This window comes from Centruroides sculpturatus, unplaced genomic scaffold (genome assembly GCF_000671375.1).
Source record: "Centruroides sculpturatus isolate CEXI.00-Female unplaced genomic scaffold, Cexi_2.0 scaffold117, whole genome shotgun sequence".
Taxonomy (NCBI): Eukaryota; Metazoa; Arthropoda; class Arachnida; order Scorpiones; family Buthidae; genus Centruroides; species Centruroides sculpturatus.
Genome location: NW_019384308.1, coordinates 807,166 through 832,321, shown reverse-complemented (window position 1 = coordinate 832,321; position 25,156 = coordinate 807,166). Strand labels below are relative to the sequence as shown.

Genomic DNA, 25,156 nt, shown 5'->3' with positions numbered 1-25,156 from the left:
TCGATGGTTTCTTACGCTTTCCTCAATTCCGTCGCAATAATAATTACGATTAGATAAAATGATAAAGATAAGAATAACCGACATCCCAAGTAAAATATCCCACTCGATAACTTGGTTTTTTTTCTTTTCGCTTAAAAATATATGATCGATATTTTTACATTTATGTACATTATTTTAACTCCGACATGCAAAACAAGTACATAAGAATTAATTAAAGGAAGCGTACAAATTAAGGCACACGTCTCTGTTTGTTCGTCCGCTTGCATGAATATTTAATGCTAATTATCTTACAATTCTTTTTTTTTTTCTTTGAGAACAAACAACAGTAGTGTGTCAAATATCAAAGAAACAAATTTCAACAAGAACGGACTTTATACGGATATATACAAAAAAGGCGCTCGAGGTGATTAAAAGAAATTCTCTCGCATTGCATTTTAAGGTCCTCTCGTTAAGTTCGAGTGCTGCAAGTACTTGCAAGCGCACGGTGGCTCCTGTGAATTTAATTTAACAAAAGCCAAACCTCATACAGGCAAATCCTTCTTTGTCTCTTTCGATTACAATGTAAGTTGCACTAGACTAAAAATTCAAAAATTACAAAAAAAAAAAAACATTCATATACAAGTAAAAATTTGAAATAACCATCAAAACACAACACTATCAAATCAATAACCTGCTAAGTGTTAAAACTAACTTTTCCTGTCGCTAATACATAAAAAAGTTTCATTAAAACGAATAAGAATAAATCAGCAAATGTTAAGAAACAATGAGAAATTTGAATACTTTTTTCTGTTTTGATCGTGCTCATTCAATGTTTGGTGCAAGAAAAACAAATCGTTTCGGTATTTTTTTGCTATTTCTGCCGACAAATTATCTTCGAGAAAATGTCCTTTTTCGTAATGCCACACAACAATATCGGGCTTTAAAAAAAGGGGAAAAATCAAACAGGGCAATAAATCGATGGGCCAACACATTTGTGTTGGCCCATCGATATAACATTACCAGGGGATTCGATTATAATTACTATCTTACATAGAAAAATCACAGGTGTCAAACAGATCTGCTATCCCTTCTCCTTCGTCCAGAGTGAATGTGTAATCTTCTTCCGATAACGGTGGCTCTAAATGTACAAATGGCAGTGAATCGCTATGTTGGTCCTCTGTTTGTAGTAGGAAATTCTTTCCCATCGGAGCTAAATCGTCGTCTTCGGATATTAAAGCGTACTTTAAAGAGGGGTCTGCTAGATTTTTAAAATAGAAAAATTCAAATTGTATAATACTAATTTTTAAGTTTATCTTGTTGTAACGAACTTTATTTAGCTTTATAAATGAATCTATGCCATTGCCTATAGTTCACAGTTCTACATAACAACATGCATTTCTAAGCATACTAAAACTTTTTGCATGCATGGAAATTTTATTACAAAATAGTATAACTTAATAACTAATCTGCCCTTCAATGATGATTCGTAAAGTTTAACCTGAAGTAAGTTTAATACTCTTGGCAACCGTACGCTCCTCTGCGTGCAAATTTCATCAACAACAAAATTCTTTGAAGAAAACTGAAAAAACAACGCTTTATTGGCTACCAACTAACCTTTTAAATTCTCATTGCTACTGCTCTCGATTTTTATCGATTTTTCTTGTTTCTCTTCTTTTAAAGAAGAGCTATCGTCGTCGTCGGGACAAAGATAGACTTCTATCTCGCCCTTTTCACTCTTTAACCAAATTTGGAGAGACTGGAAATGATCAACACACTTTAATGAAATGTCTGGAATTTAAATAACAACAGAAAACACAAATGAGCCAGATGCTTACCTCTCTAGGATCAGGTACTTCTAATCTGGTTTCCGGAGGTGCTTTGATGGCAATGACCGTCTGGTCGGAAAAGGACTTGATGCCTTGAAGGTCACGGTACGTAATATATGCATACGTATACATCATTAAAGAAATTACAATGAAATTAGCCAATAACCTAAACTATGTGAAGAAATCATACTAGTTTTTATCTCAAAGTATCTTTCAATTTGAGTCAATTATCTTTGTTCACTTGCTGTACACACCATATCTCACTACGCAGATGAAACTATATTACTGGTATAGTCTTTAGCCTCTATTATAGCTTCTAATTTCAAGAAAGTATTCCGCTCTTGGTTTTTGTCTTTTCAGTAATGTCTTATCTGATGCCACAATAATACAAATTCATCCAAAATGTTCTTGATGAGATAAGCACAGCAGCTGTTCAAATTTAGCAATTTGTTTACCTTCAGATACTCAACCTCACTCCAATCCATCACAACAGAAAAACCATGAAAAGAAGCATGATATAGCTTGCTAATTATATACTAATAATAGAAAAGTATCATTGTATAACTGTTAGATACTTATGTATACATGTAATGGTGTGTCGTACATATTATCAATTTGATATATATTAAAGAGCCAAAACATATCTTCAAATATAACTGCTTTGGAATCACAATAAAAAAATATATAAATATCAACAAAGGATATTTCTTGTCTTCAGTTTCCGTCATCATTTTCAGTTGTAAGGTTGCATTGTGAATGAGTTCATCCAGCTGATTTTCTTTACTGTCTAACAACGTTATCTCCTTTTCTACATTCTCATACTTTGCTGCCAATTCAGAATTTAGAGTCCCGCCTCTAACAAAAAAACAACTTCTTTAGATAATTTTACCAATAATTATCTAATCTAAATTATGTTATGGATTATCAGTTATGTTATTTGTCTTAAGAGGAATGTAACTAAACCTCTAGTTGATTTTCAAAACAAAATCACATATTTGAGGGGAGTTCAAGTCAAACCAAGACTTTAGTGTGTACAGAATAAAAGAATAAATAAAGGAGTGAACTGCATTTATTTTTTGATACACTCGTCTGCTAAATTTATACACTTACCCCAGCATTTAACTATTGCTTGGAAAGCTTCAGTATAAAAGATTTGTCAGTTCATCTGAACTATTCTAAAACAGCCTGCTTCATTTCATCATCAGTGCTGAAATCCTGACCTCCCAGGAACTCTTAGAGGTCCAAACAGGTAAAAATCACTCAGTGCGAGATCCAGTTTGCAAGAGAGATGTGACAATGCTTTCCCAGCCAAGCTGCTACAATATGCATGCAGTATGGTGAACATTATGAATGAGTTCATGCATTGTCATGGAGAATGATTGTGTTCATACCCAAAGAAAGATTTCTCTTGTGTAATTTCATGACAGGTTATGAGTCAATTATCTAGGACCAAGCCTTCCATACCACTGGATGTTCACAAGAATGACTGCTGCGAGCTTGGAACCACCATGGCTGGGATCATCATTCATGGACCATCTTTAAAACATTTACACCATTCAAATGTCTTACTGTAGCTAAGTGTCTCATTCAATACTGTGCATGAAGTCTTCGTTAAATATCCATGGGTTTTACACCTTCCTTCACAAGAAACTTTTCAACTCACTGATCCATGAGAGCACCAACACTGCTGTACACCATTTGAATAACTGTCATGTGACTGGTCTGCAATGGGCATGCTGCCTTCAGATAATAGGGCACACTTTCCACTTACCACTACAAGTACAGCCATATTAGCATCCCTTCTTGTACCTGTAAAACTAAAAGTCCCAGTTTGACTTGAATGCCCCACATATTTTACAATTATCAATTAATTAATTATCAAAAGAAATCAACATATTAAAACTATATGACAAGACATGGCCCATCCTTGATATATGAAATTATTTTACAAATTTATACATCTGTTTTTTTATTATACTCTTACTCCTATGATAAAAAACAAAGCAGGTGGGTAGATATCAAGACAGGGTACGAGTACACAGTAAAATATAGTACTGAAAGGTGACGCTAATTATAATTAAATTTTCCGCATAGCATTTGTCATAAACAATATTCTATTTGTTATTGTACTGTACATGGTACATTGATACAATTCAACAATTGTCAACAGTAATTGTCATTCACAGTGCAAGCAGTAATATGTGTTTCAAGAAGGTGACTGATAGCACAAACAACATATTACCACCTTCAATAGGCACTTCTTGTTTTCTAAAACTAATTGAAATCAAAGTAAGTTGTCAAACATATAGTCAAACATTAGTGAAGATAATCAGACCCAAAACAAAGAATTTGTTGAAGCCATAAGACTGACTGGCATGTTGTCTTTGGCCTCTTTGCAGCAAAGAAGTAACAATTTTTGGTTAAGTGTATCTAAATTTTACAATTAAAAACAACAAAATCCATACAAATTAAATTAAACGATAAATAATACACACACTAAAGTAAAAGTTAACCGCTTTGGATAATCAGTTCTGCCATGCTAGTCTGCTACCTAAAAACAGTTTGGAACAAATTGTTCTTTATCCCATGGGGAGTACAGTTGTAGCATTATATAAGAAATAAAGCAATGAGAAACATTTCTCCAATAAATTTTAAATTATTTTAATACAAAGTGGTAGTGTTCCTCTGTAATACAAGACACTCTTAAGGAAATTTATGAATTAAAATGAATCGACTAAAACCAACTATTTTACTTACTTCCACTGGATGTTGTTCTTCGATTTTTTCTCAATAAGGCCGATTCCTTCCAGAACATTTGTTATGTCGTAGATCCTCCGTTTCTGCACGCACAACAACACCGATGCTTTATTCAGATCTACAACCTGTAATAGTTAAAATATTTCACTACATTTCTATAAAATTGCATGCATTATATTACTCTAATTTTATAATAGTACAAATATGTGGAATCTAATCAAATACTTCTGTAACTAACCTTTATAATATTGTAATTGTTTATCTTCGTACTGTTACCATTCAATTCACGATATATTTAAAAATATTTTGAAAAACTTACACCGTCGGGAGCTCCGGTAAGCAGTTCGACAAATCTTTTGGTCAATAATCCAAGCGAGGTGTCGTACCGTGTTTTCTCTATTGGAGATTTTACTAAAAAATAAAATCAAAATATATTATTACAATTTTTCTTTAGTAATAATCGTATGTATATATAAAAACTTGGTTCTAGAATGGATAGATTTTATTTCATAAAAATGTGTCTTCATTTAAATTTAAAATTTTTTACAAAACCTATCGGTGCATGTAAAAACCATGATGTTAAACGCTATTAAAAAGCCGACTATTGGTGCTGTTAAACTGTATTTATGTGGACCGATTCAAATCAAACAATCATTGAATTGTAAATTGAACATATAAATCAATTCTCGATACAATCCTTTGGCAGGTAATTCAATCTACCGAACATAAATCAGCCTGCCAAACTGACCCTTGTAAAGACTCCTTTCAGAATATCCTTACCACTTGAGATGTTCTGCGTGTAGGGTAGTAAGGATGATTTGGGCTCTGGGAAAATATGTCATAATATCAAGGTCTGTTGCATATGTGGAGAGTGCAATGGTACTCCCACTATAAGGCGTTAAATAGAATTAAAAGAAATCTTTTAATTCTATTTAACGCCTCATAGTCTGAAGTTTTTGATTGAGTTAACTGTTGGCATGACATCCAAGCTAAGTACTTAATACTCCCACTAAGCTTTATATCTGATTTATGTTCACATATCCTGACCCCACTGAATATTTAGTAGACCAAATGTACATTTCTCTATCCCATCTGTTGTCTCTAATAGGGATGCTATAAATGCCCAGTAGTCTGTCAGGATTATGTGGTCTTTTCTGTTACATAGTAGGCTGAATATGGAGGGGCATATCCTGTACATAATACCGATGTGTAGTTTTTTGGCAATTGTGATGTATGATGATTTTAAATGCAGATTAAAAGTGAGAGGGATCCTCTCCATATACTCTTCCTGCTTATCTCTCGTCATTTCTGTCGAAATGATGTGTCCTGTCTGTGCCATTCACACATTCTTTTTGTATAAGTGTAATCATGTGCCCTGACTATCTGTTCTATAAGCCCTAATTCCTTTGCCAGTGCTTGTGGAGTAGAAGAATGTGTGAATGCTCTTCTAACTAAGGCTCCAAATGCTGCAATCTTGTACAGACACGGATCACATGATCCAATTGGGATATATGTGGAGAATGCACATGGTTTACAATAAACAGATGTGTATATGTTCGACCCCTCAACCCTAACATCTAAGTGGAGCTGGACAGACCTCAAGGAACAGCCTGTATGAATTTTCATTCACTGGGTAAACAAACTGCATCAAATTTGGTGTTGTCCTCCAGAAAATGATGATGTCATCAATATATCTCTTGTACAGGATGATGATGTGGAGAAAGTTGGGGAGAGTCCTGCTTTCCAATTGTCTGACAACTAATTCACAGAGGTCACCAGAAATCAGATCGCCCATGGGAATCCCTTTACTTTGCATGTATACAACCCCGTTAAACCAAAATATAGAACGATAACATACCAAGTGGACCAACTCCAGTACATGTTGGTGCATTGCTCTATCATCCACTCTTGTAAACAGGAAGTCTCTGAAAGCACAGAAACAAGGAAGTAGCTCAATGGAGGGGTATACGGACCAAAAGTCCAACACTGTAATGTACTTGGGGGAGGTGATCCCTTTGATTGCTCTAATAGTTCTACTGCACTGGAGATGGTAAATGGATATCCATCCAGGTATTTAGTAAGCAGGGTATGCAAGGCTTTCTCCAATCTATGTGTAGGTGCTCTAGCTTTGTCGACCACCGGACAGAGCTGTTGCCCTTGCTTGTGTGTCTTGGCAAATACAAATAATTTATGGACATCTGGTGAATCCATGACAATGCTACTCGTAGCTAGGCTGCTCATCAACTTTTTATTGGCAAAATGCTTAACTCTAGATGGCAACTTATCTATCCAATCCTCCTCTACCTTTGTACCTATAGTACATTAGGCCATGTTGACATATTTGCAAAGGCACCTCTCAAACAAATGTAAATACTAAACTAATTAAGAAAGTATTTAATGAACATAACTACTGTCAGAATACCCATGATCAAAAAGTATTGGGAATGCTTCAATAAAATGTTATATTTGAATTTATTCATCATAATTTATTTCATCCCCTCCCACAGCAATACAATTATGCCATAGTTTTTTCCAATCCTCAAAGCATGGTTTAAAGTAGTTTTTGTGAAACTCTTCAGGACTGGCTGCGAGTTATTTTATGGCATCAATCAACTCAAACCGGTGGCCATCAAGCAGAAATTTTAGTCAAAGAAACAGAAAAAAATCACACAATGCCACATTGGGTGAATACAGAGCTTGCAGAACCATATTTGTTGAATTTTTGGCCAAAAATTCATCAACCAGAGCATTGTGAGCAAGTGCATTATCAAGTAATTATCAATGAACTAGCTTTTTGTTTTATTGTAATAATTAAAAAGGTATAATATTAATATATAATTAAAGTTGACATGACAAAAATTAATCAGGGTAAAATTTAACCAAGATTAATAAGAATAGAAAAAAGTCAAAGATAATGCTCATACCAAATGCAACTTAATTTATGTTAACATAATACCATTCTTCCAGTTATTACTTCCAGCAGAGGGCAAACACCATATCATCATGTTATTAGCCCACTCAAAGTTAACTCCATTGTAGAAATAGTGTTAAAATGGGTCCAGTCATTGGGATTAGCTAACACCATTCATTCAAAATGAAAATCTATTGGGATTAATTTTATCTTGAAGATAATATAAGTCTTGTAAACTAACGTTTTGATTAAACTTTAACAGTTCTAATCTCTTCCAGCAAATATTTTATTTATCAAATTGTTTTTGGCTGATTAGGCAGGATCAAACAGTTAACAGACTGGAATATATCTATTTCTTTGGTAAATAAAATATTTCGGCTGGAAGACGTTAATAACAGAATGCTTGTCTTAAAGAAGGCTGATTCGACGGTTTAAAAAATTTGGTTGTAAAGACTTACTTTTTGGACTTATATTATAAGAGGGTGGCCTTCCTCTCTTTGCTTTTGGAGTTCTAAAACCTTCGTCGTTGCTCACCGAGCCCACGGCTTCTAGGTCCAGACGACGTTTAACCTAAACAAAATTTTTACCACAATAAAATATGCGATAAAATATTTTTTACTAATTTCTGTAAAAGTGAATTTAAACTAAACTAAAATACTTTAAATTGTTGAAAAATCAGTTTACCAGTACATAAATCAATGTTTAACTATGCTACATTAAAACTATGAGTAATTTAGACGAGAGGAAAGCAAAAGCACAGTTTTATAAGTAATTTAATAATTAAAGCTCTTAATTTTAAAAATATCTAGAAGCTACAATGCTCCCATATATATATAGAAATAAATTGCAATTTCAAAATTTTTCATTCATCCATTCCTGAGATATAATTCAAAATAGATTCCAGCATAATCATGCAATCTGTAAGGATATTTTACATTTTACATGTGTGGAGTGTCAAAACATTGAGAAATGCAAGAAACTAGGAGTCAAAATTTGGCCAATTACCATATTTTCCCTTATGTTCTGCAACAGCTAGAAAAGTAATTGAAAAAAATGCAAAGATTCCAGACTATGTTTTAAAAAAATTACACATATAATACATACATACATGACAAAGAAATGGCACAGTACTTCCTGGAAGCTCTATGCTCATTTCTTTCTATGCTGTTATATAGACATTGTTACAAACTATACAGAAAAAAATTAATTTACAGATAAGGAAATTTCATTAAATTTATTGATTTTATCATCATCATATGTATATGTGTATGTACCGTATAGCATTATATTTTGTTAATTTACTTTATATTACTGAATCGTGTACTATAACTTCTTGTATATCAATTGTGAAATACGTAAGGTTGTAAAGTGGGGTCTAATGTATATGCATGCATATATATTGTATAAAGAATCTAATGTGCATACATATAACAACAGACCCTTCACTTTACAGGAACAACTAAGCAGTTGTAAACTGTTGAAGTTATACCAGAAAATTTTTTGAACCCAAATTTGTTTGGTATAAATTCTTCTAATTTAATTATAAGAAATATAGTTAAATTCTGTGCCGTTTTGTTGGCCATCACCGTCAAGTCCAGATAATTTCATGAATCTTGGCTAGCTGTATATTAAGTGAATGAAACGCTGGAATATTTCAATAATAGTGTACAGCCAGCAACCTGAGATATATTTCAAATCCTGTTAAATTCATATAACCTAAGCACTCCATATTTAACACACTCACCTTGCTACTGTGCGCCACACTAGACCTTGCAAAGATTTATAAAATATACTGTGTGAAACTATTTCCAGTAACATCTTTCATTTATGACACTGAGCTTATGGGGAAAATGTGACACCACATTTGAAAACTACTTTTTAGGAACAACTTAATGTCATAAAAGCTGGAATCTATTGATTATAAATATGCACTTTATATAAAGATATAACAGCATAAAACAATTTCCAATTATATTTTACATTAAGCTGTTAACTTCAGAATATTTTGTTTTATACACACATCCACATGAAACATTTGTTATTAACAAACAATCATCATCTACTAGTCTTAACTATTGAGGGTGTATACTCAAATATTACTCAACTTTACTGTGTTATATCTTTTAATTGGCAACATCAATTAAAAGATATTTGCAAGACTTTTTTGTAGTTATCTATAATTCTTTTCAATGTTGTAAAATTATTTGCATAAAAAAAATTTGAAAAAAGATGGCACCGCATAAAATTCAGGAAATTGATGTCTGCATAAAAGTGCTTGTTGACTTTCAGAGAGATCGTGAAATCACTAAAATCAATTCCATTGCTGTAAGTCAGAAGATGATAAACATTATTATTAGTTCTCATATGAAAAAGGATGGAATGTGAAAAATGGGGGGGTCATTTAAAACTCGTCCACAGTAAGAGTAATATTTAGAAGGTCCACAAACTACTGTCTACACAGTAAACCTTCCAAGTATCAGAGACATTGCCAAGCAAACTGGAAATTTCCAGAGGACTGTATTGTACAAAACATAATTCATAAGGATTTGAAAGTGACAAAAGTACAGAAGACCAAAGTATATTGCCTTTCTGCAGAACAAAAACAAAATCGCAAGATAAATACTTGCAAACTGTACAAGCGACATCTGGCAGCAGGTAGATCAAAATTTATGGTGACATTGGATGTAGCATAATATTACAGTAGCATATTATGCTTAAGCTACTGTAATGGATTTCGCAAGATCTGTTACTATCTTCCTGGTCAAAATGTTCCCAAAACTTAGTGGACAAAGTGCTATGAAAGCTGACCAGAAAGTTTCATGATTGTTGGTGGAATGACCAGAAGAGGAATACTTCTTATAAAAGTCCCAAATAAAGTTAAGATGAATTCCAACTAATATATCAGCAATGTACTGAAGCCATATTTAGAAAGGAATGTTCCTCATAGATGGACAAAGTTGTGTTCCATCATGACAAAGACACTTCTCACACAGCAAAGAAAACTGAAGAGTATCTCAAACATCTTAAAAGCTTTTATAGGTCTCAATTATATAAAATATCAGGATCAGGATATTCCTACTAAATCACCAGACATCAGCCCTTTAGACTTCTTTGGTTTTGGATTCTTTAAACAACTTTTCCACCGACATGCTACAATTCTGAGTGGGCTTTGGAAAGTACTTAAAGACAAATGGTAATATGTAATCCCAAAAAATGTAAACAATTGTTTGGTTTGTGGAAATGATAGTGTAGGCTTATTGCCAAACAGCAAGGAGCGCACATTGAACAGATCAAAACAATTCACAGAAGAGTTCTTAAAGACATTAATTTTGAAGTTGAGTAATATTTGCAAATACACCCTCAGTAAATCATACAATAACAATCAGACCATGATATAAATAACACTAGTTATACATAGCTAGTTCTGATTTAACATGTAAATATTTAATACATTAAACTCAGCTTATTCACCTTAACTATTCAATAAATTATACCAATATGACAATACATTACAGTACCTAAAAGGTGAGTAATTTTTAATTATAATATCAAATATTGATTAACTAAACAAAAAGGAAATTCAAATGATAAATATAATTAACAAAATTTCCTGTGCTAACATAGGAAATACTAATTACCATCCCATTAGTACCTATTAAAATAATATTTTCCCACACTCATTCAAGTTACATCTGTTTTTAATGCTTGTTTGCTCACCATTCATGTGGAAACGTCTATTAACCATATGTCTGTCTACAGAAAAAACCTCATGGTAGTCTTGATTTAAAAACGTTTCCATAATTATTTTATTTAGAGATGTTTCCAATAGTCCGAAAACAAAAATTCAAGCTTCAACTATAACTAAAAAAGTAACATTTCCTTTCTTCAGTAATAGCAAGCAACCACAAAAACTCTTATTGTATTCTCGTTAGTCAATAATTATATCGTTTTGATTTCGAAAAGGAAGACTAACCACAAAATCCAAATTTTGTTAAGGTTTTCCCTTCATAATGGGTGGATAATTGTTTGATTTAACACATCGCTAACTTAGATAAGGTTCACGAGTCGCACATCATTAACGGTGTAAAACTATCTGAATTTTTTGGATCACGGTTCGTATATTTTTATTTACTTTGACTTAATTTACATAAATTATCAATTGTAAACCAGCTGAAACATTCCATCCTTTCAAATTGCTACTAAATATACATTTCTTGGAAGGAGGGTGTGTTCCAGCTAGTTTAACAATTGATAATTTGTATAAGACAAAACAAATAAAAATGTATGAAGTGCAAAAGTATGAAAGCTAAAATTAGTTTGAATTTTTATTGAAACATTAGTTTTTAAACACACTATATCATAGAAAATCCAAGTTAACAAAATTTACTTTTAAACAGAACTATATCAGAAACTTAGCTTATTTTAAGTTTTGCCGTATCATAATGGATAGATCCATATCAACAAAATGTATTCACATAAAAAAAAAAAACCACATTAAAGCTGCTTTACTCACAAAAACTGTTTCAGAAAACTCAACTTTTGCATGCATTGCTCCCAAAAAGACAGTTTGAATTGGATTTATGTTCAAGAAGCTTCTTTAACAAATACATTATATTCATGTATTTGCATGTAAATATTCACCATTTTGTAGATGTCAAAACCAATAAAAAATGGTTTCTGTAGCTACTGTTTTTACTTGTAAATCTAACAAAGTATAAACAGATAATCATCATTTATGCATGGATTACTTTTCGAAGTGCACACAACTCCTCCTCTGGCGTTATTTTTCTCCTTCCACACAGCTGCTACTTTTTTTTTCTAACTTTGCATCATTTCACAGCAAAATGCCCTTCATTTTACTAAACTTCTTTCTTTTAATCCCGACTTGGCACTAGTTAGACGAGTTAAAAGAGACAGCAATAGCCAGCAATTCCATGCCAACCATCTCTGACGGAATATTATCCGGATCACTTACTGCTTAACTAGGATATTTGGCAAAAGTTAGCTATTGCCTGTGTATTGTGTATATGACAATTCATGCAAATTATAATAAATTACTCCATTGAAAAAAGCATTAAAAGTCAGGGGAATGAATTCTACAAATAAGTAATCACTCGTATAATGTTTTTCAAATGGTCAGTATTGTTCAATACCGACCATTTGATAAAATTGGTTATAAAGGAATATTTCAAATGGTTAAATTATTCAATTATTCTCATAGTATACTAGCTTCAGATAAGATTCATGCAATCTCTAACGAGACAACATAAAACCTTCCTTAATTGTTACGTGTAAGCTTGATTTATTTCTATCTCATTCCAATTCACAGAACAATTTATATTTACTAAACAAACTTTTAAAACATAGACTTACTTAGCTTTAGTTCAACAATTGTAACAATCATTTATTTTCATCTGTTTACAACCACCTTCACTTTTTTCTTATTCTCAATTTACTTATTGCTTGCTTTGTCTTCTTTCATTATTATGAAACTTCAAGAGTTCCAAGAATTCTAAGAGAAACTGTTGTTCTTGATTTCAGCATATCCTACCTTATCTGTATTGTTTTCATTTTATCCAGGGTATAAGTTTTGTAATGAAACTATTTACGAATATGGTGTAGTACATTTCATTCGTATCTATGGTATTTTAGCAAGATCAAATTTGTGCACGAAGAATGCAATTATGGCATTTAACATTAAATGGCTAACTTTCGTTCATATTACATGAAATTTAACATATTGTGATGGAAAACCCACACAAACTCACAAAATTATAACGGCAATGTATTTTCTACAGACTATAAATGCAACTGTTGCGTAATATGAGAAGCCATTATATTTTTACTTCATAATCAACTTAGCGTTATAAACTTTTCGAATTTCAATGTAGGATATCTACTTTCAAATTCACGAAACATTATTCTAATCACACAAGAAAACAAACTGAAAAATACTTAATCAAAACATAAGATTAATAATTTATTGCATAATATATTTATTCGTGATTCTCAACCCCTTTATTACATTATAAGTTTTTTGATAGTATATAGATATATTTCATATAAAACAAAAGTAAATAGCATTTACAGTACGAATTGTTACTGTTAAACACAATCAACTTTCAATAATGTAGTGATTATACTGTGATTATAACTACAAATGATAATTTACTATAATTATAATATCATTAAAGAAACAAAATACATATTTTTAATGTTATACTGTATTAAAACTAGTGTACAGAAGATAGTAGGGAAGATGTAATCAAAAATAATAATATTGATCATTTCTTCACCTCATAGAAAGGATCTCTTATTCCACAGAAAAAACGACTGATCTATTAATTTCATCTTATGTATAATTCTAATTGGGATATAATTTGAAAAAATTGTATATTCTATAAATTCCCATCTGTCTTTCCTTAATCTTGAGAATGGAGTTAGTTAGATGAAAGACGAGATCAGATAGGAAAATCTTTAGGGACAAAAAACCCCAATTAACTATGTAAGAACTTCTGATGCAAACCTGAAGAAGTCACATTATTTTAATTCATAAATTTTCCCCTAAAGGTGTTTAATAGATGATTGGCACAACTCTATTGTTACAGGTAAACTGCTTTCTTTTAATCCAGACTTGGCACTAGTTAGACTCAGTATGATTTAAAAGAGATGGCAGCAGCCAGCAATTCCATGCCAACTGTCTCTGACGGAATAATATCCCATCACTTACTGCTTAACTGATATATGATATAATACAATATATATATATTGTATTATATCATATATATATTGTATACAATATACAATATTGTATTATATCATATATATATTGTATACAATATATATATGATATAATACAATATATATATATTGTATTATATCATATATATATATATATATATTGTACTATATCATTTTGTCACACATAATATATATATATATATATATTGTATTATATCATTTTGTCACACATATGGTACACAAGTACGACATAATAACTTAATGGCAAAGCTAAGTAATTCATTTGTCTGATTCATACATATCATCCTTACATAGTAAAATGAAAAATTTGTTCTTGCAGAATTGCTATTGCATTTGAGTAATATTTTTACAAAGAAATTAACTACATTATACTAATGATTGTAATTACAAAATATTTGTGAAGTTAATGTATCAATTAGGGTTTCTTTCCCAGAATTCTCGCTGTTTATTCCCTACGAGAAAAATCCCGGGAAATTTTATTTTCCCGGGAAATCTCACATTTCAATAATAATTTACCATGTCAGGTTTTCTTTCTATTATTTATTATACGAAAAGTTGCATCTTGAAGACTCACCTAAGAGAGAATTTTTGAGGTTTCTTGCTGCATATTATTACCTATGTTTTACAAGTCTCTACTTGTTAGTTCATGTAATATCTATGTATTGTGTTTGCGTATCATTGAACAGCGGAGACTTGCTGAAAGTAAATATCACTCATCGCACTTTAGTTTATTTTTTATTTCATCTTTAGAAATAAAATAGTATTTTTTTTTTTCGTAATCATTAAAACTCCCAATGAAACAGTTGGGTGGCCAACAGTTTTTGCCCCCGGAACAAATTGGAAAGAAAACTTTTTCCACGGACCAAACCAGAGGATGCCCTAGGAAGATTTTAAGATGGTGCGAGATCTCATTGTTGTGTCACCCCGTAGCGTCTAGACTAAATTGTAGATAGAGATTACAGATACATTTTTCACATTATCATGCTTTATCAACATTCTACGCTGTACTTAAGAGATTTGTAATGGAGTGTTAACTCTAAATGCACAGTGAGTTGTTGACCTTTTGTGTTTTTTTTTTTTTAGGCATCAGAATTTTTCATCAAGCTATTCAGACTTGGGTAGCTAATATTGAAAGATTAATTAAAATTAAAATTATAAATGAGAATTTTGTTTATAATTTAAAAGAATCTCAATTATAATTTTAATTTAACCTGAAGCAGACCTCGAGTGAGGCCAAAAACATCTGTTCTTAAATTGAAACATTACCGGAAATAAAGGTTCATTAAGTGTTTTCATTAATACCGGTAATCAACTTAGAAGATATTGCTGTTTTTACTGTAACAAATAACATTGAATCAAGTACACTAACTGAGGAAAATACATGCAAACCAGAATATTTACCACCGTGAATAGAATAGTATTTTATATTCAGAATGCCAGAAGCTATGTTTGTTGACTAAGAGTCATGTTCAATGGCTCAAGGAGAGATTCAAGCAGAATATTGGTTATAAGTGCAGTATTCATTAATGTATACCCAGTTTTAAGTAATTGACTATGAATATCTTTATAAGTATACATTATTAACTATTTGCGTAAAGTCTATAAATCAAATTCAAGAATAAAAGCATACTTCATCAATGTATTATGTATTGATATTTAAGTGAATTGTTCTTAAATTCTCTCCATTAAATTAAAAAAAAGCAAATCTCAATTACAACTCAAGAGACAGAATATAAAGTTGTTAGTGTTATCAGATCACTTGATGTATTTGAAAATGTAATCTTTCATCTGTATCGTATGAGAAATTTCTCTAAACATAAATGAAAATTTATACCTAGTCAGAAGAAAGAATTGAACCTTTCATAAAATCATCAGCAGCTTAAAAAAAAACCCAACAAAAATCTATTCAGAAAGCCTTTGGTTAATGACTTCCTTCGGAATATTATACAGTTTCAGAATGAAAGCAAGAATTAAAACTGTGGTAAAAAATTATAATAATAAAAACATAACTTTGCAGGAGATATTTCTTCTGCATAAAATTACACAATATATAATTTTAATTTTATAATTTTATAATGAAAATAATAATTATTTTACTTTGATATTTTTTTAATATAAATAATTAACATAGCCATTTTCATTCTAAAATATTAACTTTTTTGTGATGTACCATGAAAACAATTTTGTTATCCCTTCAATTCTCTAACATAATATTTAATAATTTTATATATTGGTGTATATNATGTATGCGAACAAGCATACATAGGTACTGCCAAACAAGCTTGCAAGTTTTCGCTTATGAATTTAAACAAGTGCAAAACACGGAACAGGTTAACCAACGAGAATTTGGAAAATCTGCTGGTTGTTTCAACATCTGCCATTACACCAGACATAAAGAAGATTGCCGCCAGCATTTAATCTCAGCCATCGCATTAATTGCTTGGAGGTCCGGCCCCCAGTCAGTAAACTTAATCCTAATTTGGCCCTTCTTCACAAAAGGTTGTGCATCCCTGTTATAAAGAATGTATTTTTAAATTATCAACTTTACAACTTACAATAGCTTAAAACGTTGAGATGGGCAATGTATAAACGAATTTAATTTTATGATATTTTTGAAGGAGATTGCGATGTTTCAACTGAAAGTACTTTAACCAAACTTCAATTACATTTCTACATTGTGTGTCTTTGTATTTAATAAACTTATAACACTGAGAAGGATGTTAACGTCTTCTATACTGTATGTTGTGTATGACTTCACCAACCTACCCTTTACAATAAGAACATTCCTTACAAAATCTAAGGATAAGAAAGTGACCAGATAATATACAGTATGCTAAATCCATTTAAGATATAATTCTCTTGAAAATGAAAAATAGAAAAAAGCATAAGGAAGAAGAACCCAACATAAAATAATAGATTAATCTCTCTTCTGTTCGAAAAAGAATAGCTAAAAATAGTTAAAAGGCACAAAATAGAAGTCGACCTCATCACAAACAAAAACGAATCAATAATAATTTTATTTATTTTCTATTATAAATCATCATTACATAATCAACTTCTATAATTAGTTATACTATTATATATAATTTAGATCATTGACTGCATATTGATCAGGACTCAGAATTTATGATGATAATTTCTGAAAATATACATAAATGTAATAAAAAAACTTCTACTTATCCTCAAAAAAAATTTCTGATTTAATAACTAATTATAATGGATATTCCAATAGGAAAACAAACTTAAAAAGTTACACCGCCTTTCAAAATAATTTCATCAAGACAAAATGTTTACTAGAAAAACCAGAAATTATGAATAATTCATTAATTTTTTTTGTTTTTGGTCTTTGAAGTTACTTTAAAAGTCTCTCGATGTCCTGTTCCCTTTAAAATTCCTTGGAACCAAACTAAAATATTTAAAATCATCAGTATCTTTAAAATAATATTCATTAATATGTTGCGTTACTTTGACAGTAATAGAATAATTGCATAAATATCGCAACTTTTTTTTATAATAATTGCTCGTGGTAATCACAAATAATCTTTTAATTAAGTATAATTATCAAAAAAAAATCAAGAATGAAAATTCCAAAGTAACGGTCAGTCACTTTAGGAAAACACAGCTGATTACAAAGAGAAAAAAAATAAAAATTTTGATTAAATAATATTGTATTTACTAAAAATAAATTAAGTAAAAACAAATATTGATAGACGTAACTTGTTTTTATTAACATGTCAAAATTTTAAAGACATTTTTGGCTGACTTATTTAACAGTTCATTACATAGGAATCATTCTAAAAATTTTTTTAAAAATTGCCACCTATTTTGCCAGTTTTAAATTTTTTTCGCCACCAGTTTTACTTAGTAATTAATGTAGGTGCTAGTAATCTTATCGATTTGGAGTCTGGAAAGCAAAAATAAAATGTTAAGCCATCACTTAGACATAGAAATCATTTTTTATAATGTTTTAATAAATAATTTCGAACAACACATTTGATCACAATGCTTAAATAGTATTTCATATATTCTGTCATGTCAAAATTTTTATACTTTAGTCTATTGAAAAAAAAATCGAAGCAAAAAGAAACGTCTCACAGAAAAATTCCCCAAATTTTCAGTCAGTTAATAAAACAATCCTGAATTTGGAAACGCTGGGTGGTATTGCACAAAATCTGCCTTTCGTTCTCAACATCACTTCCTGCTTTCTTGTCCTAACTTGCGGTGTAAGGTTATGACATTTCTACGTATGTCGTGCATGGGATTCTGATCGCGCAGGAGCTCGACATTCTGCCGATTTTCCCGAAATGTGCTTTGCGATTCAATTTCATGCTGAATGTCAAAATAAGAGGACGAGGATTCTCGTCACCAGTATTATATTTTAATCATCACTTTAATAAAAAATATCTCCATTTGGCAATTTTGGAACCATGTAGCATGGCCCTTGCATTATACATTAAACACATGATTTAATTTAATTAACAAAAATTTAATTTAAACATTTAAATTTTGTATACAAAAATTGACATGACGTGATGTAAATTATGTTACAAAACTTAATTAGTATAACTAAGAACTTTATCAAGTTACAGTAAAATAGCTAACAGATGAATTGTTTTGAACTTAAAATAGCTTCACTCTAAATAGCAACAGAAAATAAATATATGCATTTAATTAATGGTAATTGATATATGTAGCTACATCAAAACATTAAAATATTTAATGATGTTTGAATGTAATAAAATTTACAAATTTTTGAATTTTATTGTGCGTTAACTTCAAAAATGATTTAACTATCATATGAAAAATTCCAAAAGAAACCAAATAGGCCTAATCTGTACATTTTTCTTTAGTGCTATGTGTATGATGCAGCTTTCAATATTTATAGTTCCAAAGTTAACTACTGTGACTTTACTAATTACATTACATAAAAACAATAAAAGTACAGAATATCTGTTATAAATCTGTGTAAATATCTTTCAGGTAAAGTGCACTCAAATTACAGAAAAATTATAAATATTTCCATCTACAACAATTTTCAAATACTGTATGTATGTAAATCTTATTAGACTTATCTACGAGAGTAATTTTATCCACATATCTATTCCCGATATTTGCTCCTTACAATAATATCTAGGTTTGGTTATTAATGTTTTATGGTGTACGAACCTCATATGCCGAGCTGCAACAACAATGATACTTGGATACATTACTATATGAAACCATTACTATTCAAAACATTGCATAGATAATTTTTTTAATATAAATAACTGTCTAGCTCAGGAAGAAAAAACATAATAAACTGAATATATTTTACTTTTTAACAACTATCCTCAATATTATAGATATATACACTCAATATATTACAACATCATAATAATTCTAAACAGAATAAAACAAATGTTGCTTGCCCCTAAACTTGGGCTTGAACTTATATTTTGCATATTTATATGTTAAGGATAATAAAACCTTAATATAATTGTCTAAAAAACAATTTAATTTGTTTAGTTTCCTAAATTAAATAATGTGTTTCATTTATTCATATACCACTGCAAAATTTATCTATTTCCTTGATCAATTTTAATTAATTATAAACCTAAATATTGTAAACAAAACTTCAAATATGATAACACTCTTTTGCCCATATATTTATTTCACAAATTTTCATGAAAATTAAAAAGATTCAAATATAAAGAAATTTTAATTGCAAACTCTTCATCTATAAAATTATGAATGAAAATTTCATTATATTTTCTTATGATATGTACAAAATAATAGTTTACTGATCAAATAAGAGGATAAATTCAAAATAGTGAATATATATAATAATTTTTTGAATTTTTGAGATTATTATTCTAAAAATGTTTGACGTACATTTCTAATTTTCAACATACAAATATTACGAATCATTGCTGGATTAAGGAAACCAAAAAAATCTCTTATTACAGAAACGTCTTTAGCTTTCATGAAGCCATCATCAGCTATTTAAATAGAACTGTTAACAAATTCAAACAATACATTTCTATAGGTATAAAGCTTAAAAATGGCAGATGATAGTCATTGAAGACAAATTGGAAGAATGACAATTTGTCTTCCCACTCTATGGTACTAAGACACACTACTTTCTTTTCTGTTAACTTAAATTTCAACAACTATCTTCAACACTTCCCATCTTAACTATTAATTTATATAATGATGCTGAAGATAAATGAGAACTGAATTCAACAAAATAACAAAAATTATAACTAATGGTCTTAATAAAGTTTGCTTTTATATGAAATCTGTTATGAGGCAGTTCTTTTGTTTGTTTTAATCCAATATATTACGAGTATTGCGATGACTTACAGTTTAGTGTAAATTTTATCTGTATAATTCAAATTAGAATCTAAAATAGCAGCATAGCAAACACTATTATAATTTTTTCCTTAGAAAGAATCAATATTTTCTTATTTAAATAACTAAATCATCCATTCTTCACTCAAAGTTAACAGAATAACAGTATTGAACCTTACCACAGACATATCTCATATATAAACAATGTTAAAGATTATTATATTTAAAAACATTGTCATAAGTGAATAAATCAAAAAGTTTTATAGTATTTTGTAGTATTAAAGCATTATTGAAAAAAAAATCGAAGCAAAAAGAAACGTCTCACAGAAAAGTTTGGTTAAAAATAATAAATTTAATCATTAATTTAAAGTTTATATCTAAGCAAACTATCTTAACTTCAAAAATTCCTAAAAAAATAATGAAATATCGGTATTTTATATTGATATTATTTTTGTTAGATTAGATAAAAAGAAGAAAAAAATTATCAAACCATCTAATTTTAATAAACATGTCTCTGTGCTTCTTGATGATATAAAAAGTAAACTGGCAAAATTATATTAAAAAATTTGTAATAATTATAACTGAAATTAGTTTATGTAATACACATTCTTGCTATTCAGTAAGCGACTGAAAAAAAAAATCATGATTATTACCGATTATCATGATAAATCGGCACGAATAGACGTTTATATCATTAAAGACCCTTAAATTAAAATTATTTTTTAATAAAAAATACACAAAAAATATAAAATAGAATTATAACATTTTCGATCATAAGATGTAATTGACTAACTTGATTTAAAAAAATTCACTTAAAAGATTAATTTTTCTTTTTCAAATAACCCTTCAACTTTCATATTTCTCTTATGCATTTGTAGTTTTATTAATACGCACACTTCTACTGAACAATGAGAAATGTATAAAATATATTGTTTTTTCCCCCCTATTAAATAATGTAAGGATGGGATCTGAGCCAGTCGTACGAGGCTCCAACCCAGTTAAAGTTCACAAATAAAATCGAAACAGAAAATTCTCTACTACTTATTAAAAGAAAATGTAATCTGTATCACTTCTGTATCGTTTTATGTAAAAACACGACTAAATTTTGGGATTCTTCCCTAATCAAACGATTGCGATGGCACCTCTATCCAATCCTATATAGCAAATCATAAAATAAATATATATAAAAAAGTAAAATTTGGATTGTTTATATAATAAAGTAAATTTTAAAAATTCTAAATTATTCAAATCCTAATGCTAAATTTCTAAATAAAACGTAGAAGTCCTATTCAAAAATTTTTCCGCAACTTTAAATATTAAAATTTTGTACGTAGCATCATTATCGAAATAAAAATTTAATTAGTTCTGAATATTATTAAAATTTTAATTATTTTCCTTCAATTATATTATGTTCTAAAGAATACTCAAAATTTGAAAATTCCATTTAAATAGTAGCGTTAAATGATTTATCGGAAAATTTTCGCTTATATATTAATCACTTTATAAATTCTATGAGAAAAACACGTTAAAGATAGGAACCATTCCAGATTCAAAATTCATATAATAGGCTACAAAGTTAATGAAAAAAAGAATTTACTTTTTATATGAGAATAAAAAAAAAATAAATACACCCCACTAAGATTCACAGGATATGTAGTAGACATCTGTTCAATATCAACCCTCCAAGATCATAAAAATAATTACAATTCTCAGTTACACACACTTTATATATCAAACAAAAGAATATATCTATTATATCAAAAGAATATTTGAAAGAATTAGAATGAAGAATGAAGTTTTACCCAGATTCTTTTAACACATTTCAAACCAATGAAGCCATCCCAATTCTGACATGAAATGAATGAAATTGATGCAGCTTCTCAGAAAATTCCATTAATGTGTTTTAAATTAAGATGATAATACAACTCCTTGATTTACCATTTAAAAATGAAGCACCAATTTTTTTTTATATATATAGATCATTCTAATATCAATAAGTAAACAAGTTTTAAAGATCCAAACAATGCAGAAAATTTATGAAGAAGCAGCAATAACCTTGAAAATATATAAAATTAGAACAAGAAATTATGTAATAACATGTAACAGCCTACACGTTGATATGTAAAAACGTTTTTCTAAACTCACCTGATTCCTGTTAGCTGGTGGTTTGGTTGGATTTCTAGCAAGATAGTAATGATCTGGAGTCTGTCCATATTCGTCCATTAAGATGGTCGGTGTTGGTTGTTGACGTTTCAACGTCGACGATGTTGATGGTGTCTTTGTCGTAGGAGTTAGAAGATAACCCTCCTGGTTCAAAGATGACAAACTGGTCGAATTATAAGTCATTCCCATGTTCACTTTGGTCTTAGCCATATCAGATCTCTCGACAATGACACCATCAACGTCCGTTCATAAAAATATCCCTAATTCCAGAAAAAAAAAAAAAAATCTTTTTTATCCTGTCTTTAATGAAAACTGATATCTGTTAATTAACTAACTAAAGTTTACTAAATGTTATGAACTATTATATCATATCCATTTTGTGATTATTGGCGGATGTTAACGGATTAAGTTTCCTTGTATCTATTCTCTTCCTGCACACAAAAGAACCTCTTTTGGCGCCAAATCGTATTTCCCGCGAAAATGTCGTCACGCTAGACCTCTTGAATGATACTCACATGACGTCATAAACAGTTAAATTGCTGTAAATGTCGTTTAAAATGATTTTTCCGCTTCCCCGACTTAAGTTTAACTCGAATTGTTTCGGCTGATATGATAATTCGACCAGTTTTTGACGTCTCGAATGTTTATTTCGTTATTACAGATCCATTTCCTGTTCGATTCGAGAGTTTAAATTCCCACGTCCTCCAATAGGAAGGAGGATGACACCTTCTGTTTAGGTAGGGCGGATTGACCAATAGGAATGAAGGCGTTTCCATCTTGGATGGGTGTTAACGTTTTAAAAAGATGAATATTTTAAAAGTTAAATAATTTGAATAAAGTATCTATATTTTAACACTCTTCCAGTTAGTTTACAGATTAACGTAAATCTTATTTTTTATTAAAATTTTAATGTGGTTAGTTAATTTTTTAAGTAATTAAAATATTCATCGATTTATAACTCGTTTTTAAGATAAAATTTCATACTTTTTTACTTTCCCGGATGTNATTAATTATATTAATTAATAATTAGTTATAATTGTATTTAAGCGCTTTTTATTAATTATAAATTTAAATAATCATTTTAATTAGAATGAAGGATACAGGCTTATTTAAAATGTAATTCTGTAATATAACAATATAAAAATTGTCATTTATTAATTATAGATTAAAATATAAAAATAAATGACCACAATAAAATTAATTTAAAATTTTATTGAATTTTTCAATATAATTTACAATATATATAGAAATACAGTTAAAAGTAAGAGGGTCTCTTTTAGCAAGCCCATTATGAATTTGGTCACATCCATAATGGGGCGGCCGGGTGCTGAGGAAGAGGGCCCGACATATCCGGTCGGACCACACCCCGAAAAATTCCTTGACCGCTCGGCCATCCGGCCGTCTCAAGATAATATGTGTCATATTGTCATGTATAACGCATATTGTCCTCTTGAAATAATAAAAATAATTTTATTACAGCGTTAAAGAAAATTTACACACGTAGTACAACAGATAAAAGGAATATAGACAGACTAGAACAGGAGTAGAGAAACTGCGGCCTTTTGGAGCGTGATGTGCGGCCTTCTGTGGTCTTCTTAAACAAGTTTTCATATTGTTATATATATGACATTGATTAACATACGTAAACTAATTTTGGCAATATAGCGATTCCGCTCCGAGATGATTCTCGGTAAACGCCGTTATCTGGCCGCGATAACTCTGCCGTATGGCAGTATAAGATACTTGAAATGGTTAATTCTGTATAAAAGCTAAATTAGTATTAAATTATTTGCATTTTGCTGTAAATTTGGTTTATTTTAGAATGTTGCCTTTCTTGAAAGAGTGTTGGCTCTCGTGTGGCTTTCAATTAAACGACCATTATTGTTCATAGACTAAAGAGGAATCGGCGAGAATTCCGATCCAAAATACATTTAAATAAAATATCTGAGTATCAAATCGAGTTTTGAGTAAATCATGAACTCGGGTGAACGTCGGATTCGAAGGACATAGCATTTCGGTTTATTCGTCCGAAAAATCAGCCTTTAATTAATTAATATAATTATACCAAGAGCTAGAAGCAACTTTTGTAATAATTTCGTTACACTTAATTTTACTTTCCCGGATGTTATGTATACGTAACAAGGAAAAGTGGTGGAGTTTTGATCCTCACAAGTCAGACATTTTCGCGAATCTCCACGTTTTGAGATCCCTGAACCCAAAAAAGCGGTCAAGGTGGCAGCCTACCGCTCTGAAGGACCCGGAATCGAATCCGGATGGGCCGAAAAATTCCCAGGAATTTTTCGGGGATGGTCTGTCTGGATATGTCGGGCTCCGTCCCTCAGCTCCCGCCCCGTTATGGGTGTGGCCGAACTCATAATGGGTTTGCTAAAAGAGGCCCTCTTAGTGCCCACAGGGCAAAAAAATTTAA

The 25,156-nt window shown here is 30.3% G+C and overlaps 2 protein-coding genes across 8 annotated transcripts in view; one reads left to right on the top strand and one right to left on the bottom strand.

Moving 5' to 3' along the window:
* Positions 1–23,473, bottom strand: LOC111620283 (transcription factor E2F3-like). Of its 7 annotated transcripts, none has more exons than XM_023362214.1 (10): positions 23,244–23,473; positions 22,711–22,988; positions 7,932–8,043; positions 4,882–4,973; positions 4,563–4,687; positions 2,511–2,660; positions 1,815–1,929; positions 1,594–1,735; positions 1,030–1,234; positions 1–917 (listed from the first exon to the last, which is right to left on the bottom strand). In XM_023362214.1, exons 2-10 carry the CDS (start codon positions 22,936–22,938, stop codon positions 851–853), a joined length of 1,236 nt encoding a protein of 411 aa, XP_023217982.1. In that variant the 5' UTR covers positions 22,939–22,988; positions 23,244–23,473; the 3' UTR covers positions 1–850. The 7 variants fall into 7 exon arrangements, with proteins under 7 accessions (XP_023217982.1, XP_023217999.1, XP_023217952.1 ...); XM_023362231.1 differs by having other exon boundaries at positions 1–962; positions 1,005–1,237; positions 23,244–23,472; XM_023362184.1 differs by having other exon boundaries at positions 1,030–1,237; positions 23,244–23,472.
* The window catches only part of LOC111620331 (DNA mismatch repair protein Msh6-like), a 64,686-nt gene continuing 62,966 nt past the window's right edge, over positions 23,437–25,156 (top strand). The window contains exon 1 of the mRNA XM_023362250.1: positions 23,437–23,547. The gene's annotated coding sequence lies outside the window, so the exon portion shown is untranslated. The remainder of the gene's footprint in view (positions 23,548–25,156) is intronic.

Coding starts and splice junctions, on each gene's coding strand:
- LOC111620283 (XM_023362184.1), bottom strand. CDS start 22,938: ATGGCTAAGACCAAAGTGAACATGGGAATGACTTATAATTCGACCAGT. Junction 1,930..2,510: donor ACGGAAACTGAAGACAAGAA/ATATCCTTTGTT, acceptor AATGATGTATAC/GTATGCATATATTACGTACC. Junction 1,238..1,593: donor TAGCAATGAGAATTTAAAAG/GTTAGTTGGTAG, acceptor TTAAAAATCTAG/CAGACCCCTCTTTAAAGTAC.